Source organism: Malania oleifera, chromosome 6 (assembly GCF_029873635.1).
Source record: "Malania oleifera isolate guangnan ecotype guangnan chromosome 6, ASM2987363v1, whole genome shotgun sequence".
Taxonomy (NCBI): Eukaryota; Viridiplantae; Streptophyta; class Magnoliopsida; order Santalales; family Ximeniaceae; genus Malania; species Malania oleifera.
Genome location: NC_080422.1, coordinates 22,095,204 through 22,114,770, shown reverse-complemented (window position 1 = coordinate 22,114,770; position 19,567 = coordinate 22,095,204). Strand labels below are relative to the sequence as shown.

Genomic DNA, 19,567 nt, shown 5'->3' with positions numbered 1-19,567 from the left:
GTGAAGATCAAGATGAATGTATCAGTGAAACTGAGAGATGTCAGATATATTCTAAACCTAAGGAAGAACTTGATTTCAGTTAGTCAACTAACAGATAAAGGATATAACACAACTTTCATTGGTGATGAATGGAAGATTTTGAAGGGTGCATTGACAATTGCACGAGGTAAGAAAAATGATACTCTTTATGTAACTCATAATGCATGCATTCTATTACAGTTGTTATAGAAAATGATGATAGCAACATATGACATCAACGACTCGGACACTTAAGTAAGAAGAGACTCAGGGTGATGCACTCAAAGGGTAAGTTGAGTGATTTACAGTCGGTGAAGATTGACAGATGTGAGGATTGCATATTTGGGAAACAAGAATATGAGTTAGTTCATTCAGATATATGAGGACCAACGACCATTTCAGCTAGTTCATGAGTACCCTAAAGAATGAGAGACTTGAGCTAGTTCATTCAGATATATGGGGACCAATGACCATTTCATCCACAGGTGGGAAGCATTACTTTGTAACATCTTTTGACGATCATTCATGGAAGGTATGGGTTTACTTCTTGAAATATAAATCTAATGTTTTTTATGCTTTTAAAATTTGGAAAGCAATGGTAGAAAATGAAACTGGTTTGAAAATCAAGATGTTGAGAGCAGATAATGGTGGTGAGTATGATGACACCGAGTTCAAGAAATTCTTCTATAAGCATGGTATCAAAATAGAAAGAACTGTGCCAAGTATGCCTCAACACAACGGCATAGCCAAGCAGATGAACAGAACGTTGATAGAAAAATCCAGATGTATGTGTATGCAATCAGGCTTGCCAAAGATATTTTGTGCAGAAGCAGTCAACACAGTAACTTATTTGATTAATAGGAGTCCATCAGTACCATTGGACTATAATCTACCAGAAGAAGTATAGAGTAATAAAGAGGTAAGACTTTTACATTTGAGAGTTTTTTGTTGTATTGCATATGTACATACCAATGATCATGTCAAGAATCAGCTGGATCTGAAATCTTGGAAATGCACCTTCATCGATCATGGTGGAGATGAATATGGGTATCGCATTTAGGATGATGAAAAGAAAATGGTGATCAGAAGCATAAAGGTGATTTTTGATGAAAAAGAAATGTACAAAGATAGACACACAACAGAATCTATAGAGTCTGAAATAACCTTTGTAGATGTGGATGATGTTCTAAAAGGTGTAAGGATATGTTAGCATAACATCGAGAATCCTTAGCCGAATACCGAGAATCCTCGGGCTGAGCAACCTGTGGAGCATATTAGTGCACCACCACCTCCTACTCCAACAGCAAAGCTTAGGAGATCTTCTCGGCGGCATGTACCAAATAGGAGGTATGTGAATCATTTACTTCTTACAGATGGAGGAGAACCTGAATGCTATGTTGAAGCATATTAGGCAAAAGATTTGAGTAAGTGGGAGCTTGCAATGAAAGACGAGATGAAATCTCTTAACTCCAACAAAACATGGGAACTAACTAAGTTGCCCATTGATAAGAAGATTCTTCACAACAAATGGGTGTACAGGATCAAAGAAGAGCATGATGGATCCAAGAGGTATAAAGCCCAATTAATAGTCAAAGGTTTCAAACAGAAAGAAGGAATTGACTATACTGATATTTTTGCATCAGTTGTGAAGCTGACAATCATTAGATCTGTTTTGAGTATTGTTCCCTCAAAGGGCTTATATCTTGAGCAGTTGGACATGAAGACGACATTTCACGGTGATCTTGATGAGGGAATTTATATGTAACAGCCAGAAATTTTCACAGTTAAAGGTAAAGAGAATTTTGTTTGCAAATTAAAGAGAATCGTACTAGTTATATTATCTTATTGTTATATGTTGATGATATGCTAGTCGCAGGATCAGATATAGAAGAGATCAAAAAATTGAAACTGCAATTGTTAGAGGAATTTGATATGAAAGACTTGGATCTTGCAAAGTAGATTCTTGGTATGCAGATCTCTAGAGATAAGCAACAAGGTATGTTGTGGTTATCTTAGTTAGAGTACATCAACCGTATTTTATAGAGGTTTAACATGAGCGGTGCCAAAACTATAAATACACCATTGGCAAGTCACTTCCGTCTCTCTAAGGATCAGTCTCCTTAAACAAATGAAGAAAAAGATTTCATGGTTAAGGTACCATACGCCTCAACCGTTGGAAGTCTTATGTATGCTATGGTTGGTACCAGACCAAATATTGGCCAAGCAGTGGGAAGATGTCAGCAGGTATATGTCAAATCTAGGGAAGATACACTAGGAAGCGGTGAAGTGGATTTTAAAATATCTACATGGCAATATTAATAAGTGTATGTTTCGGCAAAATCAATTTGAAAATCCACGGGTTTGTAGATGCTGATTTTGCAAGTGAAATTGATCATCACAGAACGACCACCAGGTATATATTCACTGTTGGCACAACAACTGTTTGTTGGATGTCACAGATACAAAAGATTATTGTTCTATCTACTACAAAAGTTGAGTATGTAACAGTGACATAAGTCAATAAAGAGATTATTTGGTTTCAGGGTTTGTTAATGGAGTTTGGATTAAAGTATGAAAAGAATGTTTTGTATAGTGACAGTCTGAATGCGATACATCTAGCAAAAAACTCCGCATTTCATTCCAAAACTAAACATATTGAATTGCGTTATCACTTCATCAGATCTCTAATAGAAGACGGCGTGTTGACACTTGGAAAAAATCTAAGGTAGTAAAAATCCAGCAGATATGTTAACTAAGGTGGTGACTATAGGGAAGCTGAAGTTGTGTTCAACTTCAGTTGGTCTTCATACTTGAAGCCATATTTTGAGCACATCATTTATTCATATATTGATACTAATTAAGGAGGCGTCTCCATCTCCAAGTGGGAGATTGTTGTGCTGGAGCCAGGAGACACGTGAGCTATGATCTACAAGCTGGAGATGTGTGAGTTGTGATCTGCAAGCTGAAGACGCGTCCATTAATTGTAAAAGAATGAAATTCCCCCATTTTAATTTATTGTGATTTATTGTGATTGATTACCAGACTATCTATAAATAGAGGAGCTGTTAAGAGATAAAAAATATAGAAAAGAAGGAGATGAGTGATAAAGAAAGAAGAGAGAAGAGAGCTGCGTCTGAGAGATTGTAATTTTCCTGGTTGTATAGTGAAATTGTGGTGTACTCCGTGGACATAGGTAGATCTAGACAAAACCATGTAAATTTTTGGTATCTCAATTTTTCTGATGCTTGTTTATTGCTCACAGGATCCTAACATTTATGTATATGTATATAACTCGTTTAACTTACCATGTCAAATTGATGGCAAGTTTTATGGTCTTATTTCTTACAAAATTGATGTGATGTAAGTTTAACAAAGTAGTTTGCAATACTTTGTGCCCATTATGTATATTCCTGATCTTGAGTTGCTCAAGTCTGACCACAAACTCGGTTGAGAACACTGGTTGGGCATGAGCTTGAATCCCTCTTATTTTGAGTATGTTTCCACAAAGCTTGCCCCAACTCAACTCGCCAGATTGATAGCCCTTCTTTCATCTTGAGAGAGGCAAGAAGAGGGTTGTACCACACCTTTGGTCGAGCCATAAGCTTTCCAACAAACGGACTTCAAGTTTTTCCCAGAGGATGATGTAAGCATAACATTTTCTAAATTTATCCTTTCACATGGGACAGTATCACTGCAGGAAAATACTATTGCTTTCTCAGTAGCTGAAGTTCCTCTAATGTTCTTAAAGAATATGTCACTCACTTTAACAGCTGCAGTCTGCATTACACATGGGTACAAGACTTTAAAATTTTCATCAAATAGTAATATGTTTATGAACAAGAATCATTCTGCATTGTGCAAGCAAAAGTATCGATTTCCTTATGAATTTGGGGTAACTCATAACTGCCAAAAACAATTAGCAAAATCAATATCATACGCCATATCTATTTATTTTCTTCAATTCTGAAGTTCCCAACCTGAAATGGATTTGATACCTGATTTGCGCATGGCAGCCGAGAATCACAATAATATTGATTTATTATTATCGGACGAGAGACGTTTTCCATCAATACATTCTGAAAAATAATGTGGGAAGCATAACCCTGACCTCCCTGAGGAAAGGATTAAAAAACAAAAAAAGAAAAAGAAAAAAAGATAACAAGTTAATTAATAAGCTATGATTCACATTCAAAAAAGATTGATGAATGCAAGTGTGCAGAGAGAGAGAGAGAGAGAGAGTGAGAGAGCTGATGAATATTACCTGCCATGTTTTGATCCTTACACCATTGTCACTGTTAGACATGAATACTCCATCAAATGTTACATCACGTATCTCATCCCACGCATTTAGTTTTCCCATGCTTCCAATACTGATGGGCAAACGTAGAAATTAGTTTTAAGTCATAAAAATAGAGGTTTCTCATATATCACTCAGATGACAGTAGATCCTACCTCATACCATGGCCTGGCCCACATGTAATATTTCTGATTTGAATAGATGAACAATTGCTTACAATAGAGACGCAGTCATCTCCTACAATGAATTTGTAAAAAATTCAGTTGAATATAATGCATAGGTTGATTGTAAAGAAATTCAAGACATGTTTCAATATGAATAAAACATATTGTTAAAATTGCTTTAATTTGAATATAACTGCAACATGGAAATTTCCTTCCCAACATAAAACATTGCTAATAGAAATCAAGTTTCATCAAGTTTGCTTTGACCTTAATCAACTAAAAAATTGTATGATATGCAAAGCATTTCAAAATACAGAACGAAGTATTTTTGATGGTTTAAGCACAATATTTATTGCCTTCTTGCAAAGGTATATTTCAAATACTTCTTACTCCCTTCCTCTTTAATGCTTATATTCAATTCTTTTAAACATTTTATCTCTTGATTCCAAAGCTCCACCAAATGTTCTTGAACACAGATGCATGAATGCATACACAATTAGAAACAATGCCAAACGTAACAGAGAAAAACCTCAATTGAGTGGTCTCCTTAGTCCTTCAGACTTCAGTGTAACATTGCATGGATCACAAAGTTCATATTAAACCCGCATACAAGTATACAACTTCAATAGTCATGCCTTACGGACATACTAGCTATAGATTCAACATATATGTTTTCATGAACAGAAAGATCAAGCATGGCAAGGTAAGGAAGAGTTTTAATGGGTAATCAACCTGTTCTAAGAATGCTGTCTTTGATTAGAACATGTGTGGACGCATTGACATGGATTGCATCAGTGTTAGGGCTATCATCAGGTGCAAACACTTTAATATGGGTTGCATCAACATGAGTACAATTGTAGAATGTCATGTGCATTTGTTGACTATTCCTCAAAACAATGTCCCTGACCTTCAAGTGCTCACAGCTATCAAAAATCATGGCCTGCAGTATATTTGCCCCAAGACAAATAAAATTATAGAGCAGTCAGGAGAAAGTATCCGCATAAATGCTGGAATGAAAAATAGGCAAATAATAGAAAAAAATAACATCATTGTTTCAAGAACAGAGCAGCACTAACCATCGGAGGATGTCCACATATCTAGAGAAACAGAAAATAAATGATGTTAAAACTAGTTTAGAATATCATATGCAGGAGAAGAAAATCTCTGAAAGATAAATGGATGTGTAAGGAAGACAATATTACAGATGTATTGTAGATTTTGCAGAACCGAGTTCGTTCCCACCACTGCTGTCCTCTTCCATCGACTGTTCCGCTCCCTTCTACGGTGAGCATCTTCACATCTTGGAAATATAGCCATTTTAGGGAGTCCAAGCCATCCCAGGCCTCAGGACTTTGGGGTGCAATGATAGTACCAGATATCTATTAAAATGCCATTATGGATACTAAGTAAGTTGAAAATTTTTGTTCACTGATAATTTTACTATCGACTTGTATAGACTATAGAAGAAAAGAAAGATGAACTATGATTGAATAATAAAAATAATCATAAAGCCTAGTGCATACCCTCAAAGTCACCCTTGACACACAAGGTCCAGCAAAATCAATTGGTCGAACCAGATGAGTGTCTCCAGCTCGGATTACAATGCATGTGTGCACGGAAGAAGAACAAGCTGCTTTCCAAGCATCCTTGAAAGCCTGAAAACATAAAAACAGTATGATATCAGAAGATAATGGTTTGCTTTCCAGTGGGTTCTCTCAATAGTCCAAGCACATAGATGGAGATATTTACATGGTAGCTAGTTGTTCACAACTATCTCATTTACCATCAAGCAACATACCAACACCTTTACATGACTTTAGCCAGTCAATATTTTTATTGTGAAACACCCATTCAGATGCCATACCTGAACCCAAAACCCTTTACAAAGGCTTGCTTAAGAAATAAATAACAATGTACTAGTTCCAAGCCCCTTTCCCGATATATACATATATGCAAACACAGTCAACATTGTAGTATTTCAAAATTCTTGCTCTCCTTCTAGTTTGCTTTCTCGGTTTCCAAACAAAGCTTTTAAAAAGGGACATTTGACCCATAAGTTAGTCTCACTTCCCCTTCATTTTCTTTTCATAAAAAAAAATTACCCCAATGGCAAATCAAGACAGAACTATCTACACATGAGACCACATTTACAAGAACTACTAAGAATAATATATTGGAACATTCTAATCATCTCAGTCATCAAGCCACATCCCTCATCATTATTATATCCCCACCCAAACAATAATAATAATAATAATAATAATAATAATAATAATAATAATCTAGAACTCGCAAACGCATGTTGACAAAATCCCAGAACATATATATATATATACTTTAAAATTTTCTCTATGACATTATTTTTCTATGAATTTCTCAACCAATCAAAATTTAAATTACATGATTACACAAAAATGGTCTTCCATTGGGAAAAGAAAAAAAAAAAAGTGGCAAATAAATCAAACCCATTACCAGAAACAAGCACGAGAAGGCAGCTGACTGACACACAATGTTACAAACAGCGAAGAACAGGGCTGGAGAAGGAACTAATTTTTGGCTCTGTACCTGAGTATCATCGTTGTCACCATCACCTTTGGCGCCATGATCGCGAACATAGACGAACCTTTCCGTTTTGGGTCGGTTTTCAACCCCAAAATCTTCTGCGCTGGTCAGATTTCGCAACAAAAATACATGAATCGCTGCGACAACAGCCCAGTAGAAGTGATACGAAGAAGAAGATCGTTTTCTCATGGTGGGCTGAGGGAGGGGAAGCGATTGAAAAATCCTGGAGAGTTTATTGCGCGGGCGCGCCATCATACTTGAAAACGAAGACTAGGCGACAGTTTTGGACTTTCAATTAAGAACTTTCCAAGTTTTGATGAGCCAATTGAAGAAAGTCCCGCCGAGATGGTAACAGGGCCGGCGGAGATTTAGGATTTACTCTGTTTCTTTAGCTACACGAAAAAGAATATCAATGTCATCTTTTTGTGGGTTGTTCTCATTTTGCACTCAACATGGGAAGTGAAAGTCTAGCAGCTTTGATTTGACCTAGTATTTCAATCCGTTTTGACAAACTTGCCTTTCGTGGAAAAATTGTAAAATTAGAATTTAAAATCTTTGTTAACAAGAGGGCGTGGGTAATAAAAATAAAAAAAATCGAACCAAATCCGAAAATGACCAAATCGAATTGAAAAATCAGTTAATCATTTTTTAGTTCAGAGTTCTTAATTTTTTCGGTTATCAATTTGGTTTCAACTCGGCTCCTTCAAAAACCATAATTAACCAAACTGAATCAAACCAAACCGATATATTATAAATATACATATAAAATAGATATTATATATATAATATCATAAAATATTTTAATAATTTAAATTTAAAAAGTTATATTAATCTAATATTCATGCTTAAATTTTATTTTAAATTTACATGTTAAATTATGAAAGGAAAAATATTACTTTTAGTAACTTTAAAATTTTAAATTAACCTTAACAGTTTGATTTGATTAATCATTGGATATTCATCTAAAAATCGGTTAACTAAAATATATAATATTTTTTATTTTCTCGACCAGCATATTTTCATTGTTACTAATTTCGTTTTATTAAAAATCATTAATATTACATGAAAATAACTCAACAAATTCATTATGTTTGAATTCTTGAAATATATTACCCATATATATAAATTCATTTCTAAACATGTATTACCATAAAATATTTTATTTTATTTTTATTTACTTCTCGTCATAGAAAAATAATTTTTGGACCTAGTAAATGAGATTGAAAATTACACATTTTCTTTAAAACTTTTTTAAGTAATAAAACATCGATTTTTTGTCGATTAGAGCAATTTTTTAGAATTAGTAACTCAATAATTAAAAGGTCCTTTCATACTAGTGCTATTAATTTAAGCTTAGTATTAATAGTTACAAATAAATTTATTTTTACGATAAAAATTAATGGCATTTTATGCATTGTTGAGCCTTTTTATTAGAAAAGAAAATTTTAAAAAAAGTGACACCTAACAATAAAATGTTTTGAAATTTTTCAAAAATTTGTGAGAAACAAATAAATAAAAACAATATCGAAAGAAAAAATAATCATACGCACAAGACAGTATTTACGTGGTTTACGTACATGGAGTTATAGAGATTTCACTATTATCAGGAAAAAAATACGGACCGTGGCCGCACAGTTTCAGTGCATAAACCCTAATCATTAAAATAAGGGTTTTTATATGCTACTACAGATTTACAATGGTTACAAAGTGGACCAAAAAATTTTTCCTCAGCCCCAAGGGCTTACAATTTGGGCCTACTCCATGGAGCGAAGACTTTGGCTAATATTATTGGTCCATTAAAAAATCACGCAACATTATTTCAAGTTAGGATATCATCGGGATCAAACACAGCTAAGCTCCACAAAATCCAACCAATAGGGTAAAAAGATAATGAAAATTTTATTCTTATCAAATTGGTTATCAAAAGTAAAAAAAAAAAAGTATTAAAAAAACACACACACAAAATATGGGAACGGTCAAAAAGGAAAGGTCACAAAGGTTAGGTTGGTGTGATTAGGTGGAATAGGCAGTAATGCTCTACGGTCCACCCACATCCCTTTTTTTGTTTAATCATGAGTCAAGAAAGTACTTGTCGGCCTTATTTTGTGTCTTTTTAATTTTATTATTATTAATTTATTAGTCGTTAAACACGCGTTAGATGCGCGCAAGTGCCATTTAATTACAATAATATTTAAATTTAGTAATGATTATGATTAGTTTTAAACGTTAATCATATTTTAAATGATTAAATTTGTATTTTTTTAAATATTTGTTTTAAAATTATTCATATATCGTTTTCTAAATATTTAATTTTTAAAAAAAAAGAAACGAGTATTCATATGTGAATGTTAAGAGCATTTAAAATTTATATTGGGATCTTTTGATTAATGCAAATATATTATTCAAAATTGTGAGATATTTTATATATATATATATATATATATATTTTAAAATTATATTATGGTAATTATCTCATTGTTTTAAACTAATAAAAGAGCCTCTCATACATGTAAATCTTTATATAAATGACAAAAGACACTCATTTTCCTTGAAGTTTGGTAAAAAGATAAATATATTTCTTGAGATTTTTAAAATATCACAGGCCTCCTTGAGGGTTTCAAAAATGTTACAAACCACTATTGAGGTTTTTGCCAAAAAAACACAAACCTTCCATTAAAAAAAACTTATCTTTTTGCAAGATATAAGAGGAGATTTATGTATTTTTTGCAAACCTTGAGAGAGGTTCTTGGAATTCTTGAAATTTTAGAGGAGATTTTTGAAATTTTAGAGGAAATTTTAAAAGAAAGGGAAAGAAGCAATGGGCTCTAAATGCCCGAAGTGTGATAAGAGGCATAGGGGCGAATGCTGGTATGACACTTCGAATTGCTACAAATGTGGTAAGCTAGGGCATCATAGGAAAGATTGTCGAGAACCCTTGCCTATGGTGGCTGCTCAGAATCAAGACCGGGGAAAACAGCAGGTACCGCTTGAAAGGGGTGCTCCACCTCGATTGTACACACTCCGAGCTAAGGAGGATGCCATTAGAGAAGTAGGTATGATAATTTTATTTAATGAGAAATAATTGGATGATTTATATGATGATATGCACGTTGAGTTCTTATGATGATAGTTAGCAAATGAAGTTAAGTATTATAAAGGATGATTAGGTAGTAAAATTTTGAGGATGAAATTTCTTAAGGAGGAGAGAATGTAATGACCTGAGAATTAAAATAATTAGGAAATATAATAAATGAAATAGATTAAAGGGTAATAAAGGATAAAGGGAGGGTTTAAGAAGGAAAAGTAGGCCTCGTCGACAAATGTCATGTCTTCGTTGACGAGTGTCCATCTAAAATCGTCGACGAAGGAATCTCAAGAGAGTATATTTTGGAACTCTGAATTTCATTGACGAAGGTATCTTCTCGTTGATGAAGTCTTTATAGTGCCTCGTCGACGAAGCCCTGCCTATAAATAGAGAGTTCTTCATTTTTCAGCGTAAACTCATGAATTCTCTCTTCTCTCTCTCTCTCTCTCTAAAACGGTCCTCCAGCCTTCTCTCTTCGATTTCGGGCCGAATTTGACTCGATTTGACGATTTGGAACCACTAGGAGGTTCGTAGGATCATTCTCTATAAGGCTATAGGAGCTGATCGTTGGTTTGAGGAGTTTAGGAAACATCCCAAAATCAGGGTAAGTAAATTATTTTGGGATTTCCTTAATGTATAATGTTATTTGGGGCCTAAGAAGCAGTAAATAGGTGTTTTTCTTAAGATCTGAGTTAATTGGTTTATTTAATTAAATTAGGATTTTTGGATTCAGGGTCCAAGTGAACGCTGTGGGTATTGGTTCAGGGATCCTACAAGCGTAGTTTGAAAGTCAAGTTAGGAGAAAATTTATGTATTGAATCAGGTATTTATGTAATAAAATGGATTATGTGTTAATTATGTATATATGTATTTATGTAAATTTAAAATGTCAACCATGTAAAACAATGTTTTCTAAGCCTAGAAATTCTTATATAGCTATGTATATGTGCATGTAAACAAATGAAAGTCACAAGTAATTTTTGAGAAATTACTGTAAGAAATGAAATATATTTTCAGCATACAAATGTTAAATGTGGGTTGGCCTATTTTACGGAAACATATATATGAATTTTACTGCTAAAATGTGTAGCATGAAGTTCAATGCGAATATATGTTAAATATATGAGATGTAGGTTAAGTAAAGCTTTATGAATAAAATATATAGACAATGTTGCTTGTGTATGTTAAATGCAACCATGTAAATATAAGACAGCTGAAAGACAACCATTGTAACAACCCAAAAAATGATGGTATTTAAATAATAAGAGAGAGGGAAATAGAAACAGAAACAGAAGGAGGCAATAGGCTTCGTCGACGACATTGTACTTTGGAGATAATAACCCAAAATTCTTACATAGGGCCTCGTCGATAAACATAGGGAATTCGTCAACGAGTGCATAAGGGGACCTCATCGATGAAGTTATGACTTGCCAATGAGAAGACACCGAGAAGGGTTTTTAGGATAGATTGAAATTCGTTGATGAGGGAGGAAGTTCGTTGACGAAATTATTGAAGGACTCATTGACGAGGTGACGTGTCTCGTCGACGAATCCGACTCTATAAATAGTGAAAACCTGGATTTTAGACGAAATTTTAGCGCAAGAAATTCTCTTCTCTCTCTCTCTCTCTCTCTACCTCCCTCTCTCTTTCTCTCTTCGATTTCGGGCCTTTTTCTCTCCAGATCGAAGATCTAAAGCCACCATGACGCTCCTGGAGAAGTTCTCTACAAGTTTGCTGGAACTGATCGTTGGGTGGAGTTGGTTTGGACTTTTTCCCAATCTCAAGGTAAGACATTTTATTCAGTATTTTTATTTCCCTCAGTTATAAGAAATACTGGTACTTTGTTTTGGAGAATTTGATTTTTAGGGTGTTGAGTGGAGAACCCTGCGGGTATAGGGCCAGAATATAACATGAGCTTTTCAGAGATAAGGTAAGAGAAATATGCTATGCTAGGAGATTTATTTATGTTATCAGAAATTTTATATATATATATGCATGTATACCAAATATTATACAGGATGTGAATTTTCAAAGTATGTGTGGCCTAAGTACATGATATTGATATGCAGTTTTTCAATATTTCAAGTTATACAGCTATAGATAAATAATTGCAGATTTTATATAGACAGAATATGTACGCATATACAGTTTTATTCAGATGATTACACGGACATATATATATATATATATATATATATATATATCAGTATACAGATATTTATTCAGAATAGTACATTCAGTGTATATAAAAAGTTATGTTTTCCTAAATGCCATAATACTCAGATTATAAAGAAAGAAAGTATAGACAAATTACACAGTTATAGCATCAAGATGCTACAGATATTATAGTATTTATAGTACAGATTAATAGTGTTATGGTTACTTTAGAAACATGATGAAAATAGTATAAAGAGTATAGTATGTATATATATATATTATCAGATCCTTATGGAAAGATTATAGACAAATACAGTATAGATAAAGAATACAAGGCACGGTACCATTGCTAGATACAAATAGAGTGCAATCACATATCTTAGATAGTAAGTGGGTACCGTTGATCGTGCTCGGAGAGTATATAACTCCCCAGTTTACTGGGTAGAGGGGGTCGGTTTGACGAGGTAGCAGCCAGTCCCGCGCCTAGGAGAGTATGTAGTTTGGTCGGGCTGAGGTAGTGTATAGTGACTTACTTGGAGGGCCGATCAGGTTAAGTCCCGCCTACGGGTCGTACAACCCTGTCATAAGGGGTTAAATCATGACATATAAAGTCCCAGAGAAATAACACAATTATGTATATGTATACAGTTTTACATCTTTTATTATATATAATATGATGTAGTACTATGAATGATAGAAAGTTCAGATACAAATGTTTTAAGTTATTATATATGTGATGTACAGAATTTCCAGATTTTGCAGTTTTTAAATACTATTATTATAATTTTATGACTCAGTCGCCACACACTAGTAATAGCATATTTCCACTTACTGAGTGTCGACTCACCCCATTACTTTACCATTTTTCAGGTGAGGCAGATAGGCGAGCAGATTAGGCTCGCGGATAGGAAGTTTACTTGATTACCCTAGTTGTAGGCTGAGTTATGATAGAGTTTTGTATTTTTGAGATAGATGATGCTGGAGGGGTTTATTTTGTATGGTTATGGCTTGTATATACTGGATTCTGGTATTGTATAGTGTATATATATATAAAGGGTTATATGATTTGTGTTTCCGCTGCTTAGGTATGAATGTAGATATATATAAATAAATAAAAATGGTAAGAAGTTTTGAGGGCATTACAGTCATGTTAGCAGATTCTAGCGCATTTCTATGTGGACTAACTGTAGCATATTCTAGCTCATTTCTATGTGGACTAATTGATGATGACTAAAGTTGTAGTACGAATGAATGAAATGAAAATGTTATACAATGAAATAACAATGGAATGACAATGCTACCCTTTATTAGTGACGAATTTGAGAACCGTCACTAATACTACCCTTTATTTTTATTTTTATTTTTTAAAAAAATTTAGTTTAGAGTATTAGTGACGAATTTACAAATTCGTCACTATTGGGCAACTATTAGTGACGAATTTGAAACCGTCACTAATACTACCCTTTATTTAATAAAAAAAGAATTATAGTTCAGAGTATTAGTGACGAATTTATAAATTTGTCACCATTGGCCAACTATTAGTGACAGATTTGAGAACCGTCACTAATACTACCCTTTATTTTTTAAAAAATAAAAAATAGTGTATTTAGTAATGATTTTAAAATCGTCACTAATTCTCAAAGCCTAAATCCCTTAATCGGAATATTTTCCCAAATTTCCCAAATTCTCTCCATTTTCCTCCCTCGTTCTCCCTCATGCCATCTCCTCACTCTTCCTCTCGGCTTCTCCTCCTTCCTCCTACCCCTCCCTCCTTCTCCTTCCTACTCCTTGCTCCTCCCTGCACGCAATGCCGTCCTGCCACAACTGACTCTTAAGCCGCTGCCCACAGCCTCTTCACCCGTCACAGCGTCACCGAGTCGCCCAGTCTCCGCCTCTCCCTATCGCCGTTCATTTCCAATGTCTTTCCCTAGTGCCGCCGCCGCCTCTGCCACTCTTAGGTAAGACTTCTTCCTCCTCCTCTTCTTCTTCTTTTTTCCTTTTGATTCTTCTTCTTGTTCTAACCCTCGTCTCCGGTCTACTTTTCAACATTTCTTGGCCTCAAGTCTGTTTTTGTTTTGCTTCCGATGAATTGAAATTTGTTCTTTGTGTTCTGCATTGTGCTCCTATTGTGTTGCCGAGTAAACGTAGGTGAAGAAAGGGAAGCAGACTTTTATTTATTTATTTTTAATTTTTAATTTATTTTATTTTCTTTCTTTTTAAAAAGTTTTCATGTTGTTTGGCTTTTTGAGAAAGATGGGTCTACTCGATGGAACGAGGGACTTGTGCTTGGTCTGAGTTGAGTGGAGTCTTTTGTCTCACTGGGTAGAAGCAGGAGGAACATTTTAGGATATCTGCAATTTGTAATTTCCTTTTCTTTTCCTAAGTTTTCTTGGCAACCAAGCACATGATTTTGTTTGTGAAGATTTGAAATTTGGAGTAGAATAAATGGCGAACTATTTGACGGTTGGACTAGTGTTTGATTTTTGCATTTGTTTTTAGTGAGCTATTCTCTTGTTATTGGAATTGTATGATTTTTGGTCAGATGCTATAGGGTTTTAGCTGAGGCACTGCTTGGTCAGTAATTAAGAATGGGATGACAAACAATTAGGTTGCTTGTTTTATATATATGATGAGATTCAAAGTCTGCTTATTTTTAAGAATTCTAAATCTATAATTTCAAACAATATTTTATTTTATTTTATCATATTTAGATAGTTAAAAACAAGCATCTAAGCATATTTTTAGCTATTTTATATAAAGTAAAATTTAGTAACACTCCTTGAATTTTCTAAATACGGCATGTTACTCATTAATTAAGTAACAAATCTCGTCATTTAATTTTCTTGATAAAGTAAATTTTTGTTAGTGAAAAATCATTTAAAAAGTGAAGGCCTAAGGCGAGATGTTTTAAGAGGCAAGGTGTAAGCCTTAAGGCATTGGGACATAAGTCTTTTGAGAATTTTGTTTTAGATAAAATTTTGTAAGTAAATTACATATTTTTACAAGTAAATAAAATTTAAAAAAATACGAATATATAAAAAAATCAAATATAATTTCCAAACTACTTGTTGCAACTCAAAAATTGCTAACTTGAATTCTTTGCATACATCATGATGAGATAGCTATAGCATTACAAAGCTCAAATTATTTTCAAGATCTAAGATATAGCTTTCAATTATAACAAAAGTTGTACAATTCAACTCATGGACATTCTTTTTATATGCCATGGAGTTAAATTTTTTTAGCCAAATCTAACTTGAGAGTCACACACCCAAAAAGGATATGCCTCAATTAAAGACACACAAAAGGCGTGCCTTCTGTATAAACGCATAAGCCTCATCTTGTAATGCATTAGTCTTGGGAGTTGGGATTTGGTATTTTAGGTTGAATCTCAAGGTGTTGTACACATGCCCTGCCATCAGGTAATATACATTCTAAAAATGTGCACGTGTGTACTTGTTTGATTCTATTCATATATATGTTAAATTTTGTTAAAGATTTTTCAAAAATAAAATCAGAAATGATTTTTTCTAAAACTGCTTTTGAAAGGATGAGCGAAAATCCTTTGTAGAATGTTGCATGCTTGAAAGAGAATACTTGCTTATTTGATTATATTCATATATATATATGCTGAATTGTGTTGAGTTGTGAAATACTAGATTGACTTGACATTGGTAGTATAAATGTCATCTGCATGACTGATGCAGATTTGTATATTGCATGCTAGTGGTGAATCTAGGATTCTCACATGTCCTTCTATATATATATATGAGCTCCTTTTTAGGTCAAATTTTTTTGGAAAATTGTTCAAATTACAGTCGGCATACTGCTGAAATTTTGTTAAAACTTTCTTAAAAATGAAATAAGAAATGATTTTGTTAAAACTGTTTTTGAAAGGATGACTGAAAATCCTTTATAGAATGTTGCATGCTTGAAAGGGAATACTTGCTTGTTTGATTCTATTCATAAATATGCTGAATTGTGTCGAGTTGTGAATATAATAGATTGACTTGACACTAGTAGTATAAATGTCATCTGCATGGCTAATGCAAATTTGTGTATTGCATGCTGGTAGTGAATCTAGGATTCTCGCATGCCCTTATATATATGAACTCCTTTTCAGGTCAAATTATTTTTGGGAAATTGTTTAAATTACAGTTGGCATGTTGCCAAAATTTTATTAAAACTTTCTCAAAAATGAAATTAGAAATGATTTTGCTAAAATTGTTTTTGAAAGGATGAGTGAAATTTTTTATAGAATATGGCAAGCTTGAAAGGGAATACTTGCTTATTTGATTTTATTCATATATATGTTGAATTGTGTCAGGTTGTAAATATATTAGATTGACTTGACACTAGTAGTATAAATGTCATCTGCATGACTGATGCAAATTTGTGTATTGCATCCTAGTCATGAATCTAGGATTCTCGCATGCCCTTCTATATATATATATAAACTCCTTTTCAAGTCAAATTTCTGAATTGTGAATTATTGGAAGATATTGGAATTGTATTGCTTGTGATGTTAGGACTTGATTTAATTTTTCTGTAATTTCATACATGTATAGACATAGACAAACCCTAGGTTTGTACTGCTGCTATTGGCTTAGCTAAACTTAGGAAAAACTTTTGTGACTTGCAGGTTTGGGAAATGTTCTATTTACAGACGACATGCTGCCGAAAATTTGTTAAATTCCAATACTTTTTTAACCTTCTCCCAAATAAATCTTCCAAATACTAGACTACAAGTAATATAGGAGCCTCCCAACTCCTTAACTGAAGATGTAACAGCATTAAAGTCCTAACTTAAGACCCAATTAGGGAAACGAAAATTTAAACTTCTATAATTTTGGAAAATCAAATCCTATGGACTTGCATGCATATCATTGTCTTTATTTTTGAGTCATTAGGTTGTCTTGAGCACATTGAACATCTGTATGATGCAAAAATCATCTGAATTGCATGCTTTTATGATTTACAGGTTTGGGAAATGTTCTATTTACAGATGGCATGCTACCGAAAATTTGTTAAATTTCTCCCAAAATAATCAAGGACATATATCATAGAACTATAGTCTAATATAGATTATTTGTGGGATGCAGAAACACATTACATTATTTAATGCTGATTATATGTAGATCTTGTGCACTCATAAAATTCATTAATTACTGGTTGGATTATTGTAAACTATTTGTGTAAACACTCAGCTTTCAAAAATATTTCTATGAAAAATATCTTATTTACAGGAAAAATGCTGCCAAATTTCTCAAAACTGATAAACTTAGCAATTTAAAATAATATCATTTTTTTTTTAACTTTGTCCGAATATCCGATTATTTTTCTATCAAATTATTGATACTTATAGTAAGCATATGGCCAAAAATCGTATACTAATTTTTTTTATTTTTTATAATTCTTAATTTGTAGGGTTTGCAGTTGTCACACCATCAACACCATCTCATATTATAGAAGGATGCAACTTTTGATTTATGTATATATTTGTTATCAGAATATATGAGATTCATGTATAAAACATTCGGAATTTGTATAATGCGGTGTTTGATTTTGAATTATAATATTTAATAATTTATGAATCTTTTTAATATTTATGGTTCAATATTATCTATGCAAAAATGTAATTATAGATTTTCACAAGAATTAATGATTTAAAAAAATATTAATTTTTAATTAATTAGTGACAGTTTCTATAGCTATTAGTGAAGGATCAAAACCGTCACTAATACTATACTATTAATGACAAATATTAATCCTTCACTAAAGGTCAAGTATTAGTGACGAATTATGATCCTTCACTAAAGGCTCATAAGTATTAGTGATGATTTTGATCTTTCACTAATATTGCACTATTAGTGACGGTTTTAAAATTCGTCGCTAATATCCAACTATTAGTGACGATTTTGATCATTCACTAAAACTACACTCTTAGTGATGGTTTTGAAATTCATCACTAATACCCTACTGCTAGTGATGAATTTGTCCGGAGCCTTTATAAAATTTATAATGACGGGATTGGAGTTTTAGTGACGATTATAATTTGTCACTAACACTCTATTATTATTTACGATTTCAAAATTTGTCACTAATAATTAGTAGTAACAACAGATATAACAACTAATTTAAAATCATCACTAATACTTATAAATTCGTCACTAATACTATTAGTGACGAATTTATAAGTATTAGTGACAGTTTTGATCCTTCACTAATAATCTTATTTTTTGTAGTGGCAATTTGAGTTGTAATATTTGAACTGCTTACAGATCTTACCACTATTTTCTTATTTTTTTTCTTGGCTTATTTTGGATATGATATGTTTCATGCTGAATTTGGTTTATATTGTATATCTTTTGCATGATGACTGATATATGTATATATATATATATATATATAAATGGAATGAACATTTTGTTGGATGATTGCCTTAAAATATTACATGCTGCATTATGGACTATGCTTGTAAACTGAACTCTGATTTTAGGTCCTACATTAACAATCCATGTTCATTCGTTTATGGTTACCCTTTTTGTTGATGTCAAAAAGGGGAGAAATATCGGCAAAATGAGAATTTATGATTGAGATATGAACATAGTAATAGTATATTCAGGGGGAGTTATTATTGAAAGCATGATACATACTGAACATTTTGAAAGATAGAATAATATGAGTATTGAAAGCATGATATATATTGAACATTCTGAAAGCTTGAATGATATAAGTATTGAAAGCTTGCTATATATATATTGAAAATCCTAAATGCTTGAAATTGCTTTGATATGAATGATTGAAAGCATGATATTTTGAATGCTTAAAATATTCTGATATGAGTGTTGAAACTTCTACTATTCATGTTATGACTTATTAAGGATATGCTTATTGTGAAGGGGAACCTTTTCAAGGCTTTCTTATTTTTGTTCCTTATTTGTCATCATAAAAAAAGGGGAGATTGTTAATCTCATTTTGATGATAACAAATTAAGGTTACTTAACATGTCTAATTAAGTTTGAGTTTCAGGATTTAAGTGTTATTGTAAAATCAAGTGAGCATACTTGAAGAACTTAAATGATATGTACACTTAAAGTTATGAATTATGAAGGATATAAAGCTGCAAGTCATGTGGGACATGAAGTTCATTGAAGCGGTACATAAAGCTCATAAAATTCTTGAATGCTTTTCAACATGAAGACTTAGGAATTTAGATAGAATTATCATATGAAAGTCTCATGTAAGTACTTCAAATTTCAATTTTGAATGATTGAAGCTCTT

The 19,567-nt window shown here is 32.9% G+C and overlaps 1 protein-coding gene across 1 annotated transcript; it reads right to left on the bottom strand.

Moving 5' to 3' along the window:
* Nucleotides 1-3,236: 3,236 nt before the first annotated feature.
* LOC131157197 (probable polygalacturonase At1g80170) lies at nt 3,237-7,509 on the bottom strand. Its single transcript, XM_058111171.1, has 9 exons — nt 7,045-7,509; nt 6,003-6,134; nt 5,682-5,858; nt 5,556-5,576; nt 5,212-5,419; nt 4,471-4,552; nt 4,280-4,388; nt 4,014-4,130; nt 3,237-3,795 (listed from the first exon to the last, which is right to left on the bottom strand). The coding sequence occupies exons 1-9, from the start codon at nt 7,294-7,296 to the stop codon at nt 3,538-3,540; spliced, it is 1,356 nt and encodes a 451-aa protein (XP_057967154.1). The 5' UTR covers nt 7,297-7,509; the 3' UTR covers nt 3,237-3,537.
* Between the last annotated feature and the right edge of the window lie 12,058 nt (nt 7,510-19,567).